The following is a 22,262-nucleotide window of genomic DNA, read 5'->3' as shown; positions in this document are numbered from 1 at the left end:
CTTGCTTCTGCCTGAGTCTTCCTCTTGTTTTCCAGTGTTCTGTGTCTTCTGCCTCTCACTTTCCAAAGATAGAGTCTTTTCAGTGAAAAGCCCCACACGTGGGCAAACACCCCTGGAAAGCATCCCTCGCTGTGTGTCTTCGGTCACATGCTCAAGGATGCATCCACTGTGAATGCAGTGACAGCGTTTCTCTCCTCCCAGGATTTTCTAAGTCAGGGAGCTGGAGGTGAAGCTGTAGCAAAGAATGCCTGGAGAGATGCCCTCAGGCAGCACAGCCTGGTAGAACTCTCTTTGAGGATGGCAATGTTCTACCTTTGTGACGCCCAGTACGGTAGCCACTAACATATGTCTGGTAGAACTGTGGAAGTGGTTCTTTCATTTGGATTAATTAATATTGAGGGACTGTATGTGTCCACTGACTACCATATGGGAGAGCACAGGTCTAAACTGTACGCTTTTAGCATGAAGATAAGAGTCTAAGAAGCAGAGTGTATCTGGTCTAGGTTTCCTCAAGTCGAAACACGGCAGCAGTTCCTCATCAGGGTATCCAGGCCCCATGACCTGGTCCAATTTTGGAACTCCTGAATTTCCCCTATTGGAAACACAATTGGGGTTAGGCTGCCAGACCCACCAAGGAGGGTCGCAATTCCAACTTGGAATATAGGCCTCCCTTAAAGACTTATTTATTTATTTAGAGACGGAGTCTTGCCTTGTCTCCAGGCTCGAGTGCAGTGGCGCGATCTCGACTCACTGCACCCTCTGCCTCCTGGGTTCAATTGATTCTCCTGCCTCAGCCTCCCAAGTGTATTTCTGTTTTTTTTTTTTTTTTTTTTTTTTTTTTTTGAGACAGAGTCTCACTCTGTCACCCAGGCTGGAGTGCAGTGGCACAGTCTTGGCTCACTGCAAGCTCTGCCTGCTGGGTTCATGCCATTCTCCTGCCTCAGCCTCCTGAGTAGCTGGGACTACAGGTGCCCGACACCACGCCTGGCTAATATTTTGTATTTTTAGTAGAGACGGGGTTTCACTGTGTTAGCCAAGATGGTCTCAATCTCCTGACCGCGTGATCCGCCCACTTCGGCCTCCCAAAGTGTTGGGATTACAGGCGTGAGCCATTGCGCCTGGCCATTTCTGTATTTTTAGTAGAGACGGGGTTTCACCATGTTGACCAGGCTGGTCTCGAACTGCTGACCTCAAAGGATTCTCCCATCTCAGCCTCCCAAACTGCTAGGATTACAGGTGCCAGCCAACACGCCCGGCCCCCTTAAGGACTTTTGATATCCATAGATGTACACAGCAGTTACTAACCTACAAGTTGTGGACACCAAAGCAAACTAGCCCTGTCTAAATAGAGCATCTTGTGTTATTTTACTTTTTAATCGACGCGTAATGTTTTCCGTATTTATGGGGTAGATGTGATATTTGGTTGCGTGTATAGAATGTATAATAATTGATAAGTCAGGGTATTTGGGGTATCCATAACCTTAGTGTCGGTCATTGCTGTGTGTTGGGAACAAACATTCTAGCTGTTTCAAAATGTATGATATATTGTTGCTAACTATAATCCCTCTGCTCTGCTATCCAACATTAGAACTTGTATCTTCTGGCCAGGCACAGTGGCTCATGCCTGTAATCCCAGCGCTTTGGGAGGCTGAGGCGGGCAGATCACTTGAGGTCAGGAGTTTGAGACCAGCCTGACCAATATGGTGAAACCCCGTCTCTGCTAAAAATACAAATCAGCCGGACGTGGTGACATGCACCTGTAGTCCCAACTGCTTGGGAGGCTGAGGCTTTGACAGGAGAATTGCTTGAACCCGGGAGGCGGAGGTTGCCATGAGCCAAGATTGCGCCATTGCACTCCAGCCTGGGCATCGCAGCGAGACTGTCTTAAAAAAAAAAATAAATAACTTATATCTTCCGTCTAACTGTATGTTTGCACCCATTAACCAAACTCTCTTCATCTCCCCTCTTTCCCACACACCCTTCCTAACCTCTAGCTATCTACTCTCATTTCCACGAGATCAACTTTTTTAGCTCCTACATATCAGTGAGAACATGGGATCTTTGTCTTTCTATGCCTGGCTTATTTAACTTAACATAACATAATAACCTCCAGTTCCATTCGTGTTGCTGCTAATGACATGATTTCTTTCTTTGTCATGCTGAATAGAATGCCATGGTTATATATACCACATTTTCTTTATCCGCTTGTCCATTGATGGACACTTAGGTTGATTCCATAATTTTGCTATTGTGAATCGTGCTGCCGTAAACATGCGAGTACAGGTGTCTCTTTGATATCTTTTTTTTTTTTTTGAGACGGAGTCTTGCTTTGTTGCCCAGGCTGGAGTGCAATGGCACGATCTCGGCTCACTGCCACCTCCACTTCCCGAGTTCAAGTGATTCTCCTGCCTCATCCTCCTGAATAGCTGGGATTACAGGCACCCACCACCACGCCCAGCTGATTTTTGTATTTTTAGTATAGAGGGGGTTTTACCACGTTGGCCAGGCTGGTCTCGAACTCCTGACCTCGTGATCCACCCGCCTCTGCCTCCCAAAGTGCTGCGATTACAGGCGTGGACCACCACGCCTGGCCCTGTTTTAGTATTTTTAAGTAGAGACGGAGTTTTGCCATGTTGGCCAGGCTGGTTTTGAACTCCTGATCTCAGGTGATCCACCCTCCTTGGCCTCCCAAAGTGTTGGAATTACAGGCGTGAGCCACTGCTCCTGGCCTGATGTCTTTTGATATCCTGATTTCTTTTTGTTTGGATAAATACCCAGCAGCGGGATTGCTGGATGGTATGGTTGTTCTATTTTTAGTTTTCTGAGAAATCTCTGTACTGGTTTCCCCAGTGGCTGTACCAATTTGCATTCCCACCAGTAGTGTACAAGAGATCCCATTTTTCCTCATCCTTGGCAGTATCTGTTATTTTTTATCTTTTTAATGATAGCCGTTCTAACGGCTGTCATTAGCAGCAACATGAATGGAACTGGAGGTTATTATGTTATGTTAAGTTAAATAAGCCAGGCATACCCGTTCTAACTGGGGTAAGATGATAGCTCATTGTGGTTTTAATTTGAATTTCCCTGGTGATTAGTGATGTTGGGTATTTTTTTATATACCTGTTGGCAATTTGTATGTCTTCTGTTGAGAATGTCTATTCATGCCCTTTGCCTACTTTTTAATGTTTTTTTTTTTTTTTTTTTTGCTGTTGAGTTCCTTGTATATTCTGGCTATTAGTTCCTCATCAGATAAATAGTTTTCAAATATTCTCTCCCATTCAATAGATTGTCTTTTCACTTTGTTGATTGTTTCCTTTGCTTTGCAGACCCTTTTTAGTTTAATATGGTCCCATTTGTCTATTTTTGGTTTTGTTGTCTGTGCTTTTGAGGTCTTAACTGTAAAATCTTTGCCTAGACCAATGTCCTGAAGTGTTCTTTCTAGTAGTTTTATAGTTTCGAGCCTTAGTTTAAGTCTTTAATCCACCTTGAGTTGATTTTTGTATATGGCGAGAGATAGGGGTCCAGTTTTATTCCTCTACGTATGGATATCCAGTTTCCTCAATACCGCTGATTGAAGAGACTGTCCTTTCCTCAATGTGTATTCTTGGTGCTTTTGTTGAAACTCAGTTGGCTGTAAATACATGGATTTATTTCTGGATTCTCTGTTCTGTTCCATTGGTCGATGTGTCTGTTTTTATATGAACGTCATGCTATCTGGTTACTCTGCAGTGCAATTTTTAAATATCTGAGCTAAATACAAATACAGATCCTCCAAAATCTGAAACTTTTTCAGGACTATATGATGCTCAAAGAAAATGCTCACTGGAGCATGCGTTAAATAGAAAATCACTGTGCATGGTAGACACACTTGACAGCAATAAGTTAAGCATACCCTGAGAACGACCCTGTATGGTAGATGCACCAGAATGTGTGTGCGGATTTCCATGCTAAAGAATCAGGCAGTGGCCAACGCAGATATTCATTTCTTACCTATGAGAAACATCTGAGCCGTTGGCCAGTCCAGTGGAACACAGGCCATATGGAGGACCAAGGCCCTTTCTTTTGGGTTAAATGAAGGTTGCCAGGTGGAGGTTGTTAGGGAGAGGCTGCAAAGTGAAAATGCTCTATAAACTGCATGCTTTAGGCAAGTGCTTGCAGTTCTCCTGCCTAGCTGGCCACACTGGGCCATGTGGTTCTCCGGCCCAGCCCGCCACTGGACTGTGGTACAGTGTTTCTCTTGCCCAGACCCTCTCTGGACTGTGGTAAGGTGGTTCCCCTGCCAAGCCCTCCACTGGACTGTGGTAAAGTGATTCTCTTGCCCAGACCCCACTGGGACTGTGTGTAAGGTGGTTCTCCTGCCCAGCCCGCCACTGGACTGTGTTTAAGGTGGTTCTCCTGCCCAGCCTGCCACTGGACTGTGTGTAAGGTGGTTCTCCTGCCCAGTGCCCTACTGGACTGTGTGTAAGGTGGTTCTCCTGCCCAGCCCGCCACTGGACTGTGTTTAAGGTGGTTCTCCTGCCCAGCCTGCCACTGGACTGTGTGTAAGGTGGTTCTCCTGCCCAGCCCGCCACTGGACTGTGTGTAAGGCGGTTTCCCTAACCAGCCCACCACCACTGGACTGTGTGTAAGGTGGTTCCCCTGCTCAGCCTGCCACTGGACTGTGTGTAAAGTAGTTCTCCTGCCCAGCCCGCCACCACTGGACCACTCTGTATGTAAGTTTCCCGCTGATAAAACCCTGTGTCTCATTGGCTGGCTCTGTGTCTCGTCTTTGGCCTCTTGAACCTGGGGCCATTCCTATAAAGGTTAATGGAGGCCCAGCAAGACAGACACGTAGGACTTCACCTTGTAGTGTTATGTAAGAGGAAGTGTGTTAGTTTCCCATTGCTGCTGTAACGAATGCCACAAATGCAGTGACTTAAAATGCATTTATTTACTCATAGTTCTAAGGATCCAAAGTCTGAAATGAGTTTTACAAGGCTAAAAATTAAGGTGTCGGCAGGGCTGGTCCTTCTGGAAGCTCCAAGGAGAATCTGTTCCTTCCTGTTTTCATCCTCTTGAACTCCTTCCTTGGCACCTGTTTCCACCTTGGTGTAAGGAACCACTTTACCACAGTCCAGTGGGTCTCTGGCATCAGCCTCTTTCTTCTTTGACCTTGTCTTCCTCTTAGACCCTTGTGATTGCATTTAGAACCTACCCAGATAATCCAGGATAACTCCCCACCTCAAAATCCTTAACTCAGCCATGCCCTGCAAAGTCCCTTTTGCCATATAAGGTAACATTTACAGCTTCTGGTGATTAAGATGTTAATCTATTTCGGGGGGGGGGCACTTTCAAGCCTACCACAGCGGGTACCTTTTAATAATTGAAGAAGAGCAGGCTTGTGTGAGAGGAGGTTATTTGCCAAGTCGGTCACTCCCCAGGTGTTCTGAGTTGCTGGAATTGGTTAAGTGATCTTTAACTAGAGGCTAGGAAGGGTATGTGGGTGGGAAGGAGGATGAAAAGAGGTTGAGCTATTCATGTTGAAGGTCTAATGCTCTAAAGATGCAAATCTCAAATCTCCTAAGGAAGGTGGAAAAAGTACAAAGATTCAGACTCTATCCTGCTTCCGTGAGCCTGGACCTGTGTGTTCTTCATTAGCTCTCCCGGTGATTCTGATCCTCAGTAAAGTTTGAGACTGTTGAATTTTAGACGTGGTCTCGGGGATTATCTGTGTGCCTGCACGTGGGACGTGAGACTTGAGTAAGAGCCAAAGCTGGGCTGCAGACAGGTGCTGGAGAAGATCAGAGGAGGGGGCTGGTGTCTGCGGAAGAGCCGCCACCTGAGCCACACCTGGAAGGTAAGAGAAGGTGTGGCCTTCCCTGAGAAGCAGTGCAGGTGCTCCAAGCAGAGGGAGAGGCCTTACAGCAGCACCGAGGTAGGAACACACATGGCACATTTGGGGATGTGGAGGCCGTTTGGGACCAGAAGGTGGAGGAACAGGGAGTTGATTTGACAAGAGGAATGTTGGTAGGAGTAACCTGCTAATGTTTGCAGGGTTGACTGGAGGGCAGAGGTAGGATTCTGTTTATAGTACCGCCCAGGAGGAGAGGATAAAGGCCCCACCTGGGTGGTGGCAGGGAGAATGATGAAAAGGTGATGGTTGTGAGAGACTCCGGAGGAAATACGAACATGACACGGTCTGGCAGTCCACTAACACTTATTGAGCAGAGTCATCGGGCAGATGCAGGATGAGGAGCTGGAATGCAGTGGTGAGTAAGACTACCCAGGTCCCTGATCTCATGAGTATACTTTGGGGTGGAGAGGTAGGGTAGAGTTGGAGAATAAGCCGACAGACACAAGAAAGGCATGAGCTAGTGGTACGTACTCTGCAGAGTTACACGGGCTCATGCGATTGGGAGGAAGTGGGTGGCCTCTTTGGATTGGGAGCTTAGGGGAGGCCTCTCTGGAGCAGTGACGCTTCAACTGTTGTCTGGATGACAAGAAGCAGCTGGCCACGGGGAGGGGAAGGGGAACAGCATTCCAGGCAGAGGTGACAGCAAGTGCAAAGGTGTGATGCAAGATCAGACCTGCCTCATCCTGGGAATGCTAGAACAGCATAGTCTAATAGAACTTTCTGCAGGGACGGGGATACTCTAGGCCTGTACCATCTAACATGGTAGCCACTAGTCACGTGGGACCTCTGAGCACTTGCAAAATGGCTAGTGAGACTGACGAACTGAATTTTATTTGAGTTTGAATAAGAGTCAAAGCTGGGCTGCAGGCAGGTGCTGGAGAAGATCAGAGGAGGGGCCCGTGTTTGCGGAGGAGCCACCACCTGAGCCACACCACACCTGGAAGGCAAGAGAAGGTGTGGCCTCCCCTTAAAAGCAGGGCAGGTGCTCCAAGCAGAGGGAGACGCCTTACCAACGGCGTCGGGTAGGAATACGCATGGCACGTTTGCATTCTATTTGAGTTTGAATTAATTTAATTTTAACTTTAAATAGCTGTATGTGGCCAGAGTCTCCTGCATTGGACAGCACAGAGCTAGAAGGTCAGGGCGGCTGGAGGGGAAGAGCAGAAAACGGTGTAAGGTGAGGTAGTCAGAGGCAGGCTTTATTGCTTTATTAATTAGGGTAAATGGTTTGGATTGTTTTTTCTAGGAGTAGTGCAAAGCCTTGGGATGATTGTAGTTACAAGGCTGACATAATTTGATGGATGTTTTATAAGTTCCCTCTGGCTGCAATGTGAGAATGAATTGGAGGGGATGAAAAGTGGAACAAGGAGATCATTGTAATAATATAGGGAACAGTGTGGCAGCAGTGGAGAAGGAAAATGTGGATGGATCAGAATGTTTTAGAGACAGAACTGGTAGGTGAGAGGAATTGGATGTGGAAGGTGTGTGGACTTGAGAATCCTAGATTTTGGGGTGTAAGCAACAGGATGATAGATGGTGGTACCATTTATTAAAATGAGGTATGGAGAGCAGGTCTAGTTTTGTTTTTGGAAGTGAAGAAAATGAGTCGTTAGATTCGTTAGATTCCTCCTGAGTGTCAGTGTAGGGATGATAGGTAGCCAGGTGGCCATGGGTCTGGAGAGCTGGGACAGGTCAGGGCTAGAGATATTAATTTAGAGTCATTGGGAATAGAGAATGTCTGAAGCTATGGAACAGGGTCAGGCCACTACGGGGAGTGAGTGGATAGAAAAGAGGTGGGGCAGGAGTGAGCTCTGAGCACTGTGACGTTTAAGAACACACAGAGGATGATCCAGAAAGGTGACTACTTGAGAGAACCCATGAGATGTCATGGGAGCCCAGAGCAGTCATGGTTTCTGGAAAAAGGGGACACTGAATGTTGCTGGCTGTCCAACGACTCTAGAAGAGAGACAGATGCCCTTGGATTTGGTGACAACATGGAGGTCACTGGTGACATTGAGGAGAGTAGGCTCAGTGGAGTGGGAAGGAGGGAATTAGAGGTAAGAGATTTGAAGCTGTGACTACAGGCAACATTTTTGGTGAAAATTTTTTCTGTTAGGAGAAGAAAATGAATAAAGGAATGGAGAACTGGGGTCAAAGGATATATTTATCTTTAATTTTTTAAATCGAAAGATAGGTGTTATGTGCTGATTGGTAGAAAGCAGGTAAGTTGCCTTTGTAGGAGGAGTTACTGTTGTGGGAGGGAAGGCTGTGAGTGTGGGCTCTGATGTGGATAGGATGGAGTTGGGCTGTGGGTTGATGAGCAGCTGCCATGGGTTTGGGTTTGCTTCTTTTTTTTTTTTTTTTTTTTTTTGAGATGCAGTCTTGCTCTGTCACCCAGGCTGGAGTGCAATGGTGCGATCTTGGCTCACTGCAACCTCCACCTCCCAGGTTCAAGCAGTTCTCTTGCCTCAGCCTCCCTAGTAGCCGGGATTACAGGCATGTGCCACCACACCCAGCTAATTTTTGTATTTTTGGTAGAGACGGGGTTTCTCCATGTTGGCCATGCTGGTCTTGAACTCCTGACCTCAGGTGATCCGCCCGCCTCGGCCTCCCAAAGTGCTGGGATTACAGGCGGGAGCCATCGCGCCTGGCTGGGTTGCTCCTATCTTTCTAAGTGAAGTGTGAGACAAAACATTTCCCATCATCTGAGAAATGAAATCGTTGTTTTGGAAAATGGAAAACAATCTCACTGGGCAGCTAGAGTAAGGTCGCTAGATGGCATGAACTGTGCTTCTCAAATTTGAATGTGCAAACCAACCACCTGGGGGTTGGTTGGTTGGTTTGTTTGAGACAGAGTCTCACCCTATCACCCAGACTGGAGTACAGTGTTACTGTCACAGCTCTCACTGCAGCCTCTACTCCCCGGGCTCAGGTGATTCTCCCACCTTAGCCTCCTGAGTAGCTAGGACCACAAGTGTGCACCACCACGCCTGGCTAATTTTTTGTAGAGGAGGGGTTTTGCCATATTGCCCAGGCTGGTCTCAAACTCCTGGGCTCTAAGCAATCTGCCCACCTCGGCCTCCCAAAATGTTGGGATTACAGGTATGAGCCACTACGTCCGGTCAGGATTTGTTAAAATGCAGATTCTGCATTTCTAACAAGCTTCTAGGTGACAGGAATGCTGCTGGTCCCTCCCTGGATCCCACTCTGAGGATCAAGATTCCACAGCCCTTCTTCAATGGGAAGTTTAGGAAGAGACACAGTTTCCTAAAACGTGCCCAGGATATGCCTAATTACGTGCCCATTGAACTTACATTTGGGGCAGAGTAAGCAAGAGTTGAGTGCCTGTTTGAGATTTGTGGCTCTCCATTTAAAATGGGTCTTGTCAATGTTGGAATTATCTGGGGAACATAAAAACCCAGAAACCAAACCAAAACAAAAAACAGGGCCTGGGTATTTTGATTTTGATGGAGGTTGTGAATTAATTGGTATAGAGTGTGTCCTGGGTACCCTACTTTTAAAAATCTCCTCTGGTAATTCAGATGCTCATCCAGGCTTGAGAAGTCTGGATTTAAAATACCAGGTCAGGGGATGACCACTGGAGTAGGTAGCCAAGGTAGTGTGGAGGCAGGGCTGCCCTTAGAACGTGTGGGCACTTGTCTATATAAGCAATGTGGGTCACTCAAAATCAGCATGCGGAGGCCATTCTAGCTGCCCAATCTTGCGTAGTCCCACCAGAGAAATACTTAGTCAGCTAGCCGACTAAGAGACTACTATGCTGGAAACTCTGATTTTCATGGCTGGGACAGTAGGAATTAGTTCTCCTTGAAAATTCCAGACTCTTTGTACAAATTACCCTTAATTTAAGCTGAATTGGTGTAGCATAATTCAGGGGTCACCTTGTGCTCCCCTCTGAATTAGAAGGCTGAATCTCAGTGGTCAACAATGGGGAAGATTCTTTTTTTTTTTTTTTTTTTTTTTTTTTACAGGCACTCTTTCTTTTCTTCCTTCTAGATTAATCAGATTCTTTCAGTGGGTTTTCAAAACTCATTCAGCTTAGGTCTGGTTTGTTTTCTTCCTTGAAAAAAAATGTATTAATATAATACCACAATCTCTGAGCTAAACAGTGACCCTATAGGCACACCGTTCGGAGCTCCTTAGGATGTCTGGTGTACCTTATACATGGGCACTATTTGGGGAGGGAGTTGCTTAGATCATTCTGCCAGTCTCTGCTGGTCTCAGGCCCCTTAGAAAATTTCAAAGAAGGCAGTCAGAGGGCAGGGCCCCATGTGCCAGGCAGCCTGGCCAGGAACAAGGGCAGAAGCACAAAGAGCGTGAAAAACTGAGAAGTCAACTTAGATGGGTCCTGGCATCCATTTGCCAAAACCCATGGTGGGAACAGTCATAGAAGTCAGGGGCTAATGCTTCTCTTTAACCAATGAGAGGGAGTGCCTGGAAGAGTCAGCCATGACTGTAACAAGGAGTTGTGGTAAAGTCCGAAGGACCCTGGGTTTTAAGTGGTAGCAGCCCAAGTCAAACCAGCTGAGCGACAGTCACAAAGTGTGGGGTGCAGGGATTTATTGGCCCTCATGAATGAAGAGCCCACAGGCGTGTGGCTATAGGTACAGCCTGTTCTAGAGATGTGTTAGGTGGCCTCTAAGATGGCTTTCTGTGCTCCCTGCCTCCTGGTCACTCTTGTGTAATTCCTTCCCCTTGATTGTGGGTGGGACACAGTGACTTGCTTCTAACAATAGATATGACAGAATGTCGCTCCTGAGAGCAGGTAACAAAATGGCCGTGGCTTCCGCCATGCTTGTTTTCTCTTGCCTGCTGCTGGTTGGCTGTCCTAGGAAGAGACACATGTGGCAAGAAACTAACAAATGCCTCAACAGCCTCAACATGAATGAGTTTGGAAGCAGATTCTCCTCTGATTGAGACTTACGGTGACTACAGCCCTGGCTGACATCTTGATTGTAGCTTTGGGAGAGACCCTGGGTAAGGCTCAGGGTCTGGGAAAACTGTGCGTGGACCTGCTCCCCAGAAACTGAATCCATAAGTGACCATATATATATATATATATATATATTTTTTTTTTTTTTTTGAGATGGGGTCTTGCTATGTTGCTTAGACTGGTCTGGACCTCCTGGGCCAAATGACTGTTGTTTTAAGTCACTAATTTTTGGGCAAATTTGTTATACCCAGTAAATAACTAACAGAAGAAGCAAAGGCAGTGTCATCAGAAATCTCCATCTCTAGGCTTTGCATCCCTCTGTTTTAGCTTCATTTTCTAGCTTAGCAATCTTCTCAGAAAACCCTTTTTATCCCACTTTGGAATTATGAAGTTTTTAGAATCTTTCTAATTCTAAAAACTTTCTGATTCTAAAGATTAAAGACTTTAGAATCTTTCTGATTCTAAAAACTTCATAATTCCAAAGAGGGGAAAAAACCCAGGAAAGTCACCTAGCAGCTTTCAGATGGAGCCTGGATGGGGGCGTTGGGAGGTGGATCAGCCCCATACTCACCACCTGGGCTGAGAAGGGAGCAAGGGTGGTACCCAAAGGAAATCCAAGTCAGCTGATACCTGAGGGAGGAGAACGGATGTCTACCCACAGTGGTAACTGGTAAGATATGGTAGTGATGGAATCCTTGCTCTCCCCTGGATGGGATTTGAGAGATCTGGTCTAGCTCTCAGGCAGAGATGGAAGCAGGATGGTTAGTGTTAGAGAAGCTGCAGAGACCTGAAGGAATGAGGGCAGAGAGGAGCCCTCTGGGAAGTGGAATTCTGTGCTGAACTTTGTGTGAGTCCATGCGCTTGAATTCACACAAAGGGAGAAAGATGGTGAGGAAATCAAGATGAACAGATACAGATCATTTCTTTGAGTGTCCGGCAACGTGTTTTTGATCATCTGTGCTAAATAGGAGATAAGGTTGCAGGTTGAGCTAGAAATATAATGAAATCAACCACAAAAAGTCAAGGATACAAAGAACCGTGTATCAATTATTCATTTCAATTATATTTTAAACCCGAATAATTCCACTGAGTCTTCTTTTAACCCAAAGTTTTCATTTCCTCCTTCAGAGCCTTTAAACTCCTAATAAGGAGGATAATAGATGGATCTCAACCTCCTCTTTTCTTGTCTCTTTCCATTCCTGATCTTCTATGTAGGTGCTAAGGAACTGGTCTAAGAAGCTAAGAATATTCCCTGAATCCATTAGGACAGAAGAGTGTTCTGGCCCTCCACTGTCCCTGTTATATGCTTTGAGAGATTGACACAGTCTTAAGTCCTAAGTGAATTTGGAAGAAAGATAACTAATTACACTCTTAGGTTTTGAATATATTAGGTTGGTGAGAGGGTATACTTCGGGGAGAAGGCCAGGGGAGAGGACACCTAAGGACTGGGACACTTAGGTGCTGCACCCAGGGTGACTAATCTTGCAAAAGTCACAGAGATTCAGCTTCCCTTTCAAAATGAAGAGTTGTATATGTACACACATTTGCATTGTTCTATCTGGCTATGCCTTGCCCGGGATGGGTCTCTTTCCTATTGTGTTGAATGTCTCCACTCCCCCGCCGTCCAAGAAAAAGTACATTGGAGGAGAAATTAAGCAATGTAATTCATTCTTCACTTTCAGCACCCCCAGTGCAGGGTGCCCTGCCAGAACCACTCCAGGGCGGTGGAAAGATGCTGCTCTCGGATCACTTAACAGCATGATGGTGTTTAAACTTTTCACTGGCCAGAAAGATTTGCAAAGTCCCTGCCTGCTCTGGCTGTACCCTGCTGCAGGCAGATCTGCCTGTTTCGGCATCTGTGGTAGAAGCCTCAGAGGGCCATGTGGAACCTGTTTTGGGAGAGCTCCCCGGGAATGCACCCTGAGCTTAGCAGTGGGCTGGTGGAACAGGCGCCGTTTGGTAAACAGGGGTAGGCATAGGGAGGGTTTGGATGGGTGTGTCTCCACCTCTCTATGCATTTTCTGATGACTCACAGGCTTATTACTGGAAGGGGCCTCTGAGACAGATCATTAAATCCAGCAGGCTTATTTCACAAGCATAAGGAGACAGGGCTTAGAGAAAGTCCTGCCACTAGAGCTAATGGACAGGTGACATTCGGTACCTATCTCTCGCCTCCATGCCCATGGTCACAGCTCTGCCCCTCATCTAACCTGTTTTATCTGCATTCTTTTTTTTTTTTTGAGATGGAGTCTCGCTCTGTCGTCCAGGCTGGAGTGCAGTGGTGCGATCTCGGCTCACTGCAAGCCCTGCCTCCCGGGTTCAGGCCATTCTCTTGCCTCAGCCTCCCGAGTAGCTGGGACTACAGGTGCCCGCCACTACGCCTGGCTAATTTTTTGTATTTTTAGTAGAGATGGGGGTTCACCGTGTTAGCCAGGATGGTCTCGATCGCCTGACCTCGTGATCCGCCCGCTCGGCCTCCCAAAGTGCTGGGATTACAGGCGTCAGCCACTGTGCCCGGCCACCTGTTTTATCTGTATTCTGAAGGAGAGTGCCTGGCTAGGGATATGCCCACTTCCCATGGCTCTGAGCCAATCCTTGTAGCTCCTGTCATACCTATTGTAGCATATGATCCCACTTTACACTCTTCCTCTGCCGTCTTGGCCACTGGGACAAGAAGGCCTGACCCACCTTTGGCAAACAAAGGCTTCTTTCTTGCTTGGAGCCTGAACCACCTCATCACCTTATCACCCTGCATCCTCATTAGGTTCATTCTTTTGTGGTGGATGGAGAGATCTGGACAAAAGCGGCCACTACAGGACAGCGCGGAAGAGAGCAGTGGGCAGCCCTGGCTTCATGGGGTGAGTGGAGAGTTGTGGCTGGAGGTGTCTTTTGACATCAGCTGGGGAAGCCACCTCCTGCTCTCCTGGCCAGGCTAGTCCTAGAGGGAGGTCCCCACAGCTGCCCTGACCCCTTGTAACCCGCGGCTCCAGCTCACCCTTTATTCCGTGTGCTCTGGCTGCCCAAGAGTCTCCTGGGGAGAAGGAAAGGGTGGCATAAGGTGAATGGGGGCATGGAGTGGCACAGAAGTTAGGGGACATCCCAGGGTCTCTTGGGCACAAGGAGGCGAGTCCCAATGTCCCCCTTTTTTTTTTTTATTTAGACGGAATCTTGCTCTGTCACCCGGGCTAGAGTGCAGTGGCACGATCTTGGCTCATTGCGACCTCTGCCTCCTGGGTTCAAGTGATTCTCCTGTCTCAGCCTCCCAAATAGCTGGGATTACAGTTGCCCGTCACCACCTGTGGCTCATTTTTATATTTTTGGTAGAGATGGGGCTTCGCTATGTTGGCCAGGCTGGTCTCGAACTCCTGACTTCAGGTGATCCACCCGCCTCGGCCTCCCAAAGTGCTGGGATTACAGGGGTGAGCCACTGTGCCCGGCCCCCAGTGTACATTTTTTACCACCCACCCCCCGACCCAGAGCGAGGGCAGAGGTTGCCTAGTGTGTACCTGCCGTACCTGCCTGCAGATTCCTATAGAAGCACAGAGCCCACGTGGGTTATTACGGCTCTGAGGTCCTGAGTTTGTAAAAATGTGAAAAACTCAGCAGCCTGGAAGGGAGCTCATGGAGGCCAGGGCTTTGAGCTTGTGCCCTGCAAGAGTTGCTGCACCTGCCTCACCTGATTTGTATGTCCAGTGTGTCCTGCTCACCCTGCTTTTTTGGAGGTGAGCTGTGTGCCCCGGGTCCTCTCGTCACCCTGGGAATGTGGCTGTGTGTGAGGTCTACACCTGGCAGAGCCCTGAGAGACTGAGTAACCCCATCCGGGGAGTCTCTCTTCTGCTCTGCCATCTTCCTCCCATTTAGTCAAGCAAGTATTTTTTGAGTCACCTCCTGGGTTAATGCAGAGATGTTATGAGTGGGCCCTGACCACCGCCATAGGAGCTTGCAGTCTTGTTGGAAGAGCCCAGTTTAAGCAGGGAACTGTAGTAAATGCATTCAGAATGTTATGGGGGCTCAGAGAAGGGAGGGGAAGGTGAGGAGGCCTTACAGAGGAGTAGGATTCACAGAGACTAGAGAGGGAAGGCAGCCCAGCACCAGAGATTGGCATGGGCAAAGGCACAGAGGGATCAGAGGAATGCTTGGGAATTAAATAAGGCAGCTGGCTTGAACAGTTTTTTGGGGTATTTGTTGTGTTTTTGATTTAGAAAATGTCTGGCATAGCTGAGGGGTGAGGGGATGGTGAGATGATGAGGGAAGGAAGGAAATTGCAGCCTCGCATGGGACCCTTTCTATTGCAAAGGCTAGAAAACCAGCCCAGTATGGCTTAAGCCAAGAAGGGCGTGTTTTGGACGCCACTCTTGGATCTGTAGGTTCTGTGGCTACAGGATCCAAAGATGTCAGGATGTGCGCTTTCTCACTTGAGCTGCACGTTGAAAACTGGCAGCTCCAGACTGATGTCCTCCCTGCTCTGAGACCATTGGCAAAAGACAGCTCCTTTTCCATAAGATGAAGCCCCATGGAATGCAGTGGCTTGTCAGAACCAGGTGCTGGTTCTGAATCGACTGGGGTGATGGCCTTAGGCGTGGGTCTGTTGGGTGGGTAGTGCTGTCCATACCTGAGAATGGAGAGGTGCGGCTCCCCACAGGAAAATGGAGTGCCATCCTTGGAGGAAGGCGACTGTGGGGTATGCAGGCCCAAGTGACAGATTCCCCACTGGCTTACCACAATGTGGAAGCTCCCTGAAGGACTTGTGCTTGGATTTTGCCTGTAGGGCCCATTAGAAGTTATTTTGAGTGAGGAGACCCTCCCCTGGCAAACAGAAGAGGGGAGGCATTTGGAGGCACAGAAAAAACTTGGAGAGATTTTGGCAGTTGAGTACAGGGGATTTGGGAAGTGGTTGACTGTAGGGAATTTGATAAATTGAAAAGTCTGATTTTGGTTTGGCTTCTAGGGACTATAACATAGGAAATATATATATGTGGCAGAGACTGGTTGGGGCAAACAGAATTTGCCTTTGCGCATCCTGAACTTGAGGTGCCAGTGGCCTGTGATTCTCAGACTGAGTGTGGTTTATCGGACAAGTTGGGCCCTTGGCGCAGACTTGGGAGTGATCTGCAGAGACACTGCTGAGGAATCAGATGAGGAACCTGGCAAGATAATGCCATGGGGGAGAAAGCAGGACCGGGGATGGAGCCCTGAGGGACATGCCCACAATGGGCAGAGCCAGGTTGAGGAATGAGGAGGAACAGGAAGGTGGGGGATCAGTGACTTCAGAGAACACGTCATGCTGCAAAGGAAGGGAAAGGACTGGGTTAAAGAGGTTTGTGCTGTGTGTAGGGGATGGAGCACATGGGCAGATGTGTTAAGATCTGAGAACCTTTTTTTTTTTTTTGAGATGGAGTCTCGCTCTGCCACCAGGCTGGAGTACAGTGGCATGATCTCAGCTCACTGCAACCTCCGACTCCCTGGTTCAAGTGATTCTCCTGCCTTAGCCTGCCGAGTAGCTGGGATTACAGGCATGCACCACCATGCCCAGCTAATTTTTGTATTTTTGGAAGAGATGGGGTTTCACCATGTTGGCCAGGATGGTCTGGATCTCCTGACCTTGTGATCCGCCCACCTCAGCCTCCCAAAGTGCTGGGATTACAGGCATGAGCCACTGCGGCCAAGATCTGAGAAACTTATACATTTTACTGGGCGCAGCCAAGATCTGAGAATCTTACACATTTGTCATCAAACTGGACCTTCAAAGGATGAATTTTATTGTCTATAAATTCCGCCGCAGGCCAGCCGTGGTGACTCATGCCTGTAATCTCAGCGCTTTGGCAGGATCACTTGAGCCCAGGAGTTCGAGGGCCCAGTGATTTCTGGAGAATTTGGGATAGCAGTTCCTTCTGGGATAAAGAATGGTCAGATCAGGAAGGGACACTCAGAAAGCTTCATGGATTTTACTTTATAACTATTATGCTACACATTTATGTTTTATGCAATTTTTGAATGTATATTGTGTTGTCTAATCAAAGTTTAGAAAATAGATTTCGGGGAATACTGATAAACCTTCCTATGTGCCAGGTGTAATTTACACTTCTTGGCACATTCAGCGTCCATAAGAGCCCTGTAAGGAGGGTCCTATTATCATTGTCAATGCGTGAGGAAACCTAGGCACAGGAAGTTGTGCAGCTGGGACTTGAACCTAGACCATCTGGTTCCAGAGCCCTTGCTGTTAAGGGCCACGTGGAAAGATTGCATGTGGCAATCTGGAGGCCGTCCAGTTGAGTGGTGAGGGGTGGAAATCATATTGCAGATGACAGAAATGGAAATGAAGGGAGAGTAAGGCAGCGAGAAGGTTGTTAAAAGATGGGATGATAAACTATATCTTCTTGCTCTGCCTGAATGGTGCATACAAAGACTTACTGTTTTATTAAATTCTGTTAATCGCCTCGTGAGGCAGGTTTTTAGCATCACTGTTTTAAAGATCCAGAGAGTGGCTGGGTACGGTGGCTCACACCTGTAATCCCAGCACTTTGGGAGGCCGAGGCGGGCAGATCACCAGGTCAGGAGATCGAGACCATACTGGCTAACACTGTGAAACCCCGTCTCTACTAAAAATATAAAAAATTAGTCAGGCGTGGTGGCGCTTGCCTGTGGTCTCAGCTACTTGGGAGTCTGAGGCAGGAGAATTGCTTGAATCCAGGAGGCCGAGGTTGCAGTGAGCCGAGATCACGTCGCTGCACTCCAGCCTGTTCTACAGAGCAATACTCTGTCTCAAAAAAAAAAAAAAAAAAAAAGAAAAACAAATATCCAGAGAGTTCCCATGGCTCGCCTAAGAGCAGGGGTAGGCAGTGGAAGGGACCTGGAGCTCTGGCCTTATGACCTATATTCTTTCAACTCTTGTGTTGATACTGTAACTGTGAGGTCCTGACAGCTGGCAGCTGAGCTCGTATCCTTCAGGAATGACCCAGCTGTGCATTCAAGGAGATACCAGGTGTGTCCTCTCTGCTAAGTAAGTGGGTACCACACAGGGCACAGCTGCTCAGCTGCCTGCCAGGGCTTGCTGAGTGCCTGCGGCCTGCAAGCTGCTGATCTTGGGGTCTTTGCCTTAGGTTAGCGATTAGCAGTCTGTAGCTCATGGACCATTGGTCGAATTCCTTAGGTTCATGGCAGCTGTCATAGGTCTGTGCTGAGGAAGAGGGATAAGCAGCAAAGAGTTGTCCCCTATTTGCAAGCTGATTCGATGTGCCCATCACTTAGTCCATGGGTTAAGGAAGTTCCCACATCTTTGCTTTATGCCAGAAGGAGACCTTGATGGCTGTCTCCTGAGAGGGTGCTGAGCCATGTCTGATTTCTTGGGAGTGGCTAACCAGCAAAGGACTTAAAATGAGAGGTTTCAATAACACGATGAAATACGTAGTAGTGTTCGGTGAAAAAAATGGGGTCAGCTGAGCATAAGAGTCTAATGTCAACTGTATTGAGAATAAATTTCATGAAATACTCATAGCGAGATTATAGGTATTTGACTTTTTCCCCTCATAACAACTGTTCGTAGGATTGCAGGTGGTGAGAGGGAAGGTTTTGGCCCCTCTTTCCATGGGAGCTCCAGATTTTGATTCTTGTTTTAAACCCTCAGCAAGCTTTTCAGCTTTTTTTTTTTTGAGACGGAGTCTCACTCTGTTGCCAGGCTGAAGTGCAGTGGCGTGATCTTGGCTCACTGCAACCTCTGCCTCCCGGGTTCAAGCGATTCTCCTGCTTCAGCCTCCTGAGTAGCTGGGACTACAGGCACGTGCCACCATGCCCAGCTAATTTTTGTATTTTTAGTAGAGACTGGGTTTCACCATGTTAGCCAGGATGGTCTCAATCTCTTGACCTTGTGATCTGCCCGCCTCAGCCTCCCAAAGTGCTGGGATTACAGGCATGAGCCACCACGCCCAGCCGCTTTTCAGCCTTTTAAAGAACTCAATATAAAGGCTCAGGATATTAGATATGAATGGAATCTTAGAAGCAACAGCTTCCTTATAAAGGTGAGATAATGGGGGCTTGATAAGGGATTGATCTTGTCCAAGATTGTGTAGCATTGGGACTAGAGCACAGTCTCCCGAACCCTTTCCTAAAACCCTAAAACACAGCCACAACATTGACATAAGTGAGCAGCAGCACAGTTAGCGAGTATGGTGGACTAAAGACTGGCTCCTACAGATATTCAGGTCCTTATCCCTAGAATCTGTGAACTTATATGGCAAGACGGATTTTGCAGATGTGGTTAAGTTAAGGATTTGGGGACTAGGAGGTTATTTTGGATTATCTGGGTGGGTCCTAAATGCAATCACAACTGTGCCTCCGAGAGAGATAGGGAGATTTTGCCAACACATACAGAGGAGAAGGTGATGTGACCATGGAGACAAAGATCAGGGTGATGCAACCACAAGCCAAGGAATGCTGGCAGCTACCAGAGAATCTGGAAGAGACAAGGAACGATTTTCACCTAGAGCCTCCAAGGGGGGCATGGCCCTCCTGACACCTGGATTTTTGACTTGGTTTTGAACTTCTGACCTCAGAATATTGTAAGAAAAAACATGTGGGTTGAAGCTAAGAGGTTTGTGGTTGTTACAGCAGTCGTATGCAACTAATGCAGTGAGCACTTGTCAAAGTCAACCTGTCAAACGCTCACTTGCCGAGATGTCCCTTGGGGAAAAAAAATGATCCCTGGACAAATAACTTTGAACCTTAGTGAACATCCGCGTGGACATTCATTCATTTAACGTGTTTCTATTGCATAGCGATTGTGTATTAGGCTGTATTCTGGGTGCTGGCCATTTCTAACACAGTCCCTGCCCTCACTGTTTAGATTCTGCTGGGGAAAGCAGACCACTAAAAGCCGCTAACTGTATAATGAAATATCAGGCTAGTAGTGTACTGTTTTCCTCTCTCAGAGCAAAGGGTGGCAGGAGATGGTATTTTAGATGTGGTTGGCAGGGAGCGTCTTGGGTTGGTTGAGCAAAGACTTGAATGAAATGAGGGAGCAGCCTTGTAGGTATCGGAGGAAAGAATGTTCCAGAGAGAGAGAGAGAAGAATACATGTGTGAAGTCAGAGAGGTGGACACTGACTTGGCCTGTGTGAGGACTCGGAGGAGGCCATTGTGTCTGGAATAGAGGGAGAAACGGGGGAGACTGTTTAGGCCACTATAGATGTGGGATTTTACTTTGAGGAAGGTGGGTGTCCACTGAAGATGTTTTAGTCAGGACACGTGTTTTTTTTTGTTTTTGTTTTTTTTTAATTGAGACAAAATTTCATGACACAAAAGGTTTCATGATGTCTGGATCCCAGGAGTTTGAGGCCAGCCTGGGCAAACATGGCAAAACCCTCTCTCTACAAAAAAATTACAAAACTTAGCCAGGTGTGGTGGCATGTGCCTGCAGTCCCTGCTACTCGGGAGGCTGAAGTGGGAGGATCGCTTGAGCCCAGGAGGTCACGGCTGCAGTGAGCCAACATGGTGTCACTGTACTCCAGCCTGGGTGACAAAGCTAGACTCTGTCTCAAAAACAAAACCCCGGCCGGGCGTGGTGGCTCATGCCTGTAATCCTAGCACTTTGGGAGGCCGAGGCAGGCAGATCACGAGGTCAAGAGATCAAGACTATCCTGGCCAACATGGTGAAACCCCATCTCTACTAAAAATACAAAAATTAGCTGGGCGTGGTGGTGGGCACCTGTAGTCCCAGCTACTCGGGAGGCTGAGGCGGGAGAATCGCTTGAACCCAGGAGGCGGAGGTTGCAGTGAGCTGAGATCGCACCACTGCACTCCAGCCTGGGGACAGAGTGAGACTCCATCTCAAAAAAAAAAAACAAAAAAACAAAAAAACCCAAAAAAGTCACCACTGTAAAGTAAACAGTTCACTGGCATTTAGTACATTCACAATGTTGTACAACCCTTACTTCTCTCTCATTCCAAACATTTTCATCATCCCCAAAGGAGACCTCATACTCATTAAGCAGTCAGTCCCCCAGCCACTCAGCCCCTGACAACCACCCATCTGCTTTCTGTTTCTGTGGAGTTTCCTGTTGTGCTAGATTTTTAATGGGTCTTTTTGGAAGGATCACTCTGGCTACTGGGTAGAGGATGAATGGGAAGTAAAACATGGCCACGATAAAAGCAGGGAGAGCATTGAGGGGAGCAAGAGCCCTGGCCTGTGTGTGGCCCTTGGTAGGGGTGGAGGAGAGAGGCAGTGAGAAGGGTTTGGAGTCAGGATGTGTTCCATCGTTGCCTCTGAGAGTCCTGTGGGGAGAGAAAAGCCTGCTTGGCTTGGTTTGATCCACATTTGACAGTGGAACCCCACTTTTCAAGTGGCTCTCCAGCATGTCGAAGTGTTCAGAACACACACTGATGTGGTGGAAGGAGTGCTGGATTGGACTTGGAGTAATCGTGTTCTGAGGTTGCCATCCCATCGTTTTGAGACTTTGGGCCAGTCACTCCCTATCTGGGCACTCCACGTCCTCATCCAAAAACTGAGGATGTTAACTGGCTTCAGTGATTTCATGCCCTGGCACGAAATTGCTGTCATTTGTGAAATGCACTGGCATCGAGGGAAAGCAGGTGTTTTTTTGCAACACCACAACCTGAATTTTTCCCTCTCTACCAGGCTCTGAAAGCCAAGAGTGAGCTGCAGAGAGGGCTAGCATGGTGGAGTTTGAAAGTGGACTCGAGTTCAGGATTTTAAAGAGCTGTTTAGATTTGCAGTTCCCCATTCTGACGGTGTAGTATGCTTGTGTCTCTGTCGGCTGTGAGGTGTGTTGCAGAGATCTGTTCTTACTAATTCTGAAGTTTGTGAGAGATTTCCTTTTGTATATAAATCAGGACAAACTCAAGGTTATTCCTGTAACACATACTCTCATTTACATTGCATCCTGATGTGTGTGTTCTTTCCTCATTTTCCATGCTATGAACTGAAAAGCCTTAGTTTTTATTTTAAGCGAAAGGAATAAAATGCCCATCGTTAAAACCAAAATCAAATTGTACTAAAGGATTTAGAATGCAAAACAGCACACTCACACCTCACTCCTCCCCTTTCCAGCCACGCTTCTTTTTTTTTTTTTTTTTGGAGATGGAGTCTCTCTCTATTGCCCAGGCTGTAGTGCAGTGGCACGATCTTGGCTCACTGCAACCTCTGCCTCCCGGGTTCAAGCCATTCTCCTGCCTCAGCCTCCCGAGTAGCTGGGATTACAGGTGCTCGCCACCATGCCTGGCTAATTTTTCATATTTTTAGTAGAGACGGGGTTTCACCATGTTGGCCAGGCTGGTCTCAAACTCCTGGCCTCAAGTGACCTACCCGCCTTGGCCTCCCAAAGTGCTGAGATTAGAGGTGTGAGCCACTGCACTCGGCCTCCAGTCACACTTCTAAGGGTTTGCTTTGAGTTCTCCTGGTGGTTGC

The 22,262-nt window shown here is 47.6% G+C and overlaps 1 protein-coding gene across 2 annotated transcripts in view; it reads left to right on the top strand.

Moving 5' to 3' along the window:
* Positions 1–22,262, top strand: part of GAS7 (growth arrest specific 7) — a 281,536-nt gene that overhangs the window by 89,210 nt on the left and 170,064 nt on the right. Inside the window, exon 1 of one of the 2 annotated variants that reach the window (XM_054535433.2) lies at positions 7,752–7,950. The exons of the other annotated variant lie outside the window; for it this stretch is intronic. Coding sequence (XP_054391408.1) covers positions 7,771–7,950 — 180 coding nt within the window. The 5' untranslated portion in view covers positions 7,752–7,770. Of the gene's footprint in view, positions 1–7,751; positions 7,951–22,262 lie in introns of those variants that run through there. 2 annotated transcript variants of the gene reach the window in all.

The sequence above is a fragment of the Pongo abelii genome, chromosome 19 (genome assembly GCF_028885655.2).
Source record: "Pongo abelii isolate AG06213 chromosome 19, NHGRI_mPonAbe1-v2.0_pri, whole genome shotgun sequence".
Classification (NCBI taxonomy): domain Eukaryota; kingdom Metazoa; phylum Chordata; class Mammalia; order Primates; family Hominidae; genus Pongo; species Pongo abelii.
This window is presented reverse-complemented; position numbering and strand designations above follow the sequence as displayed.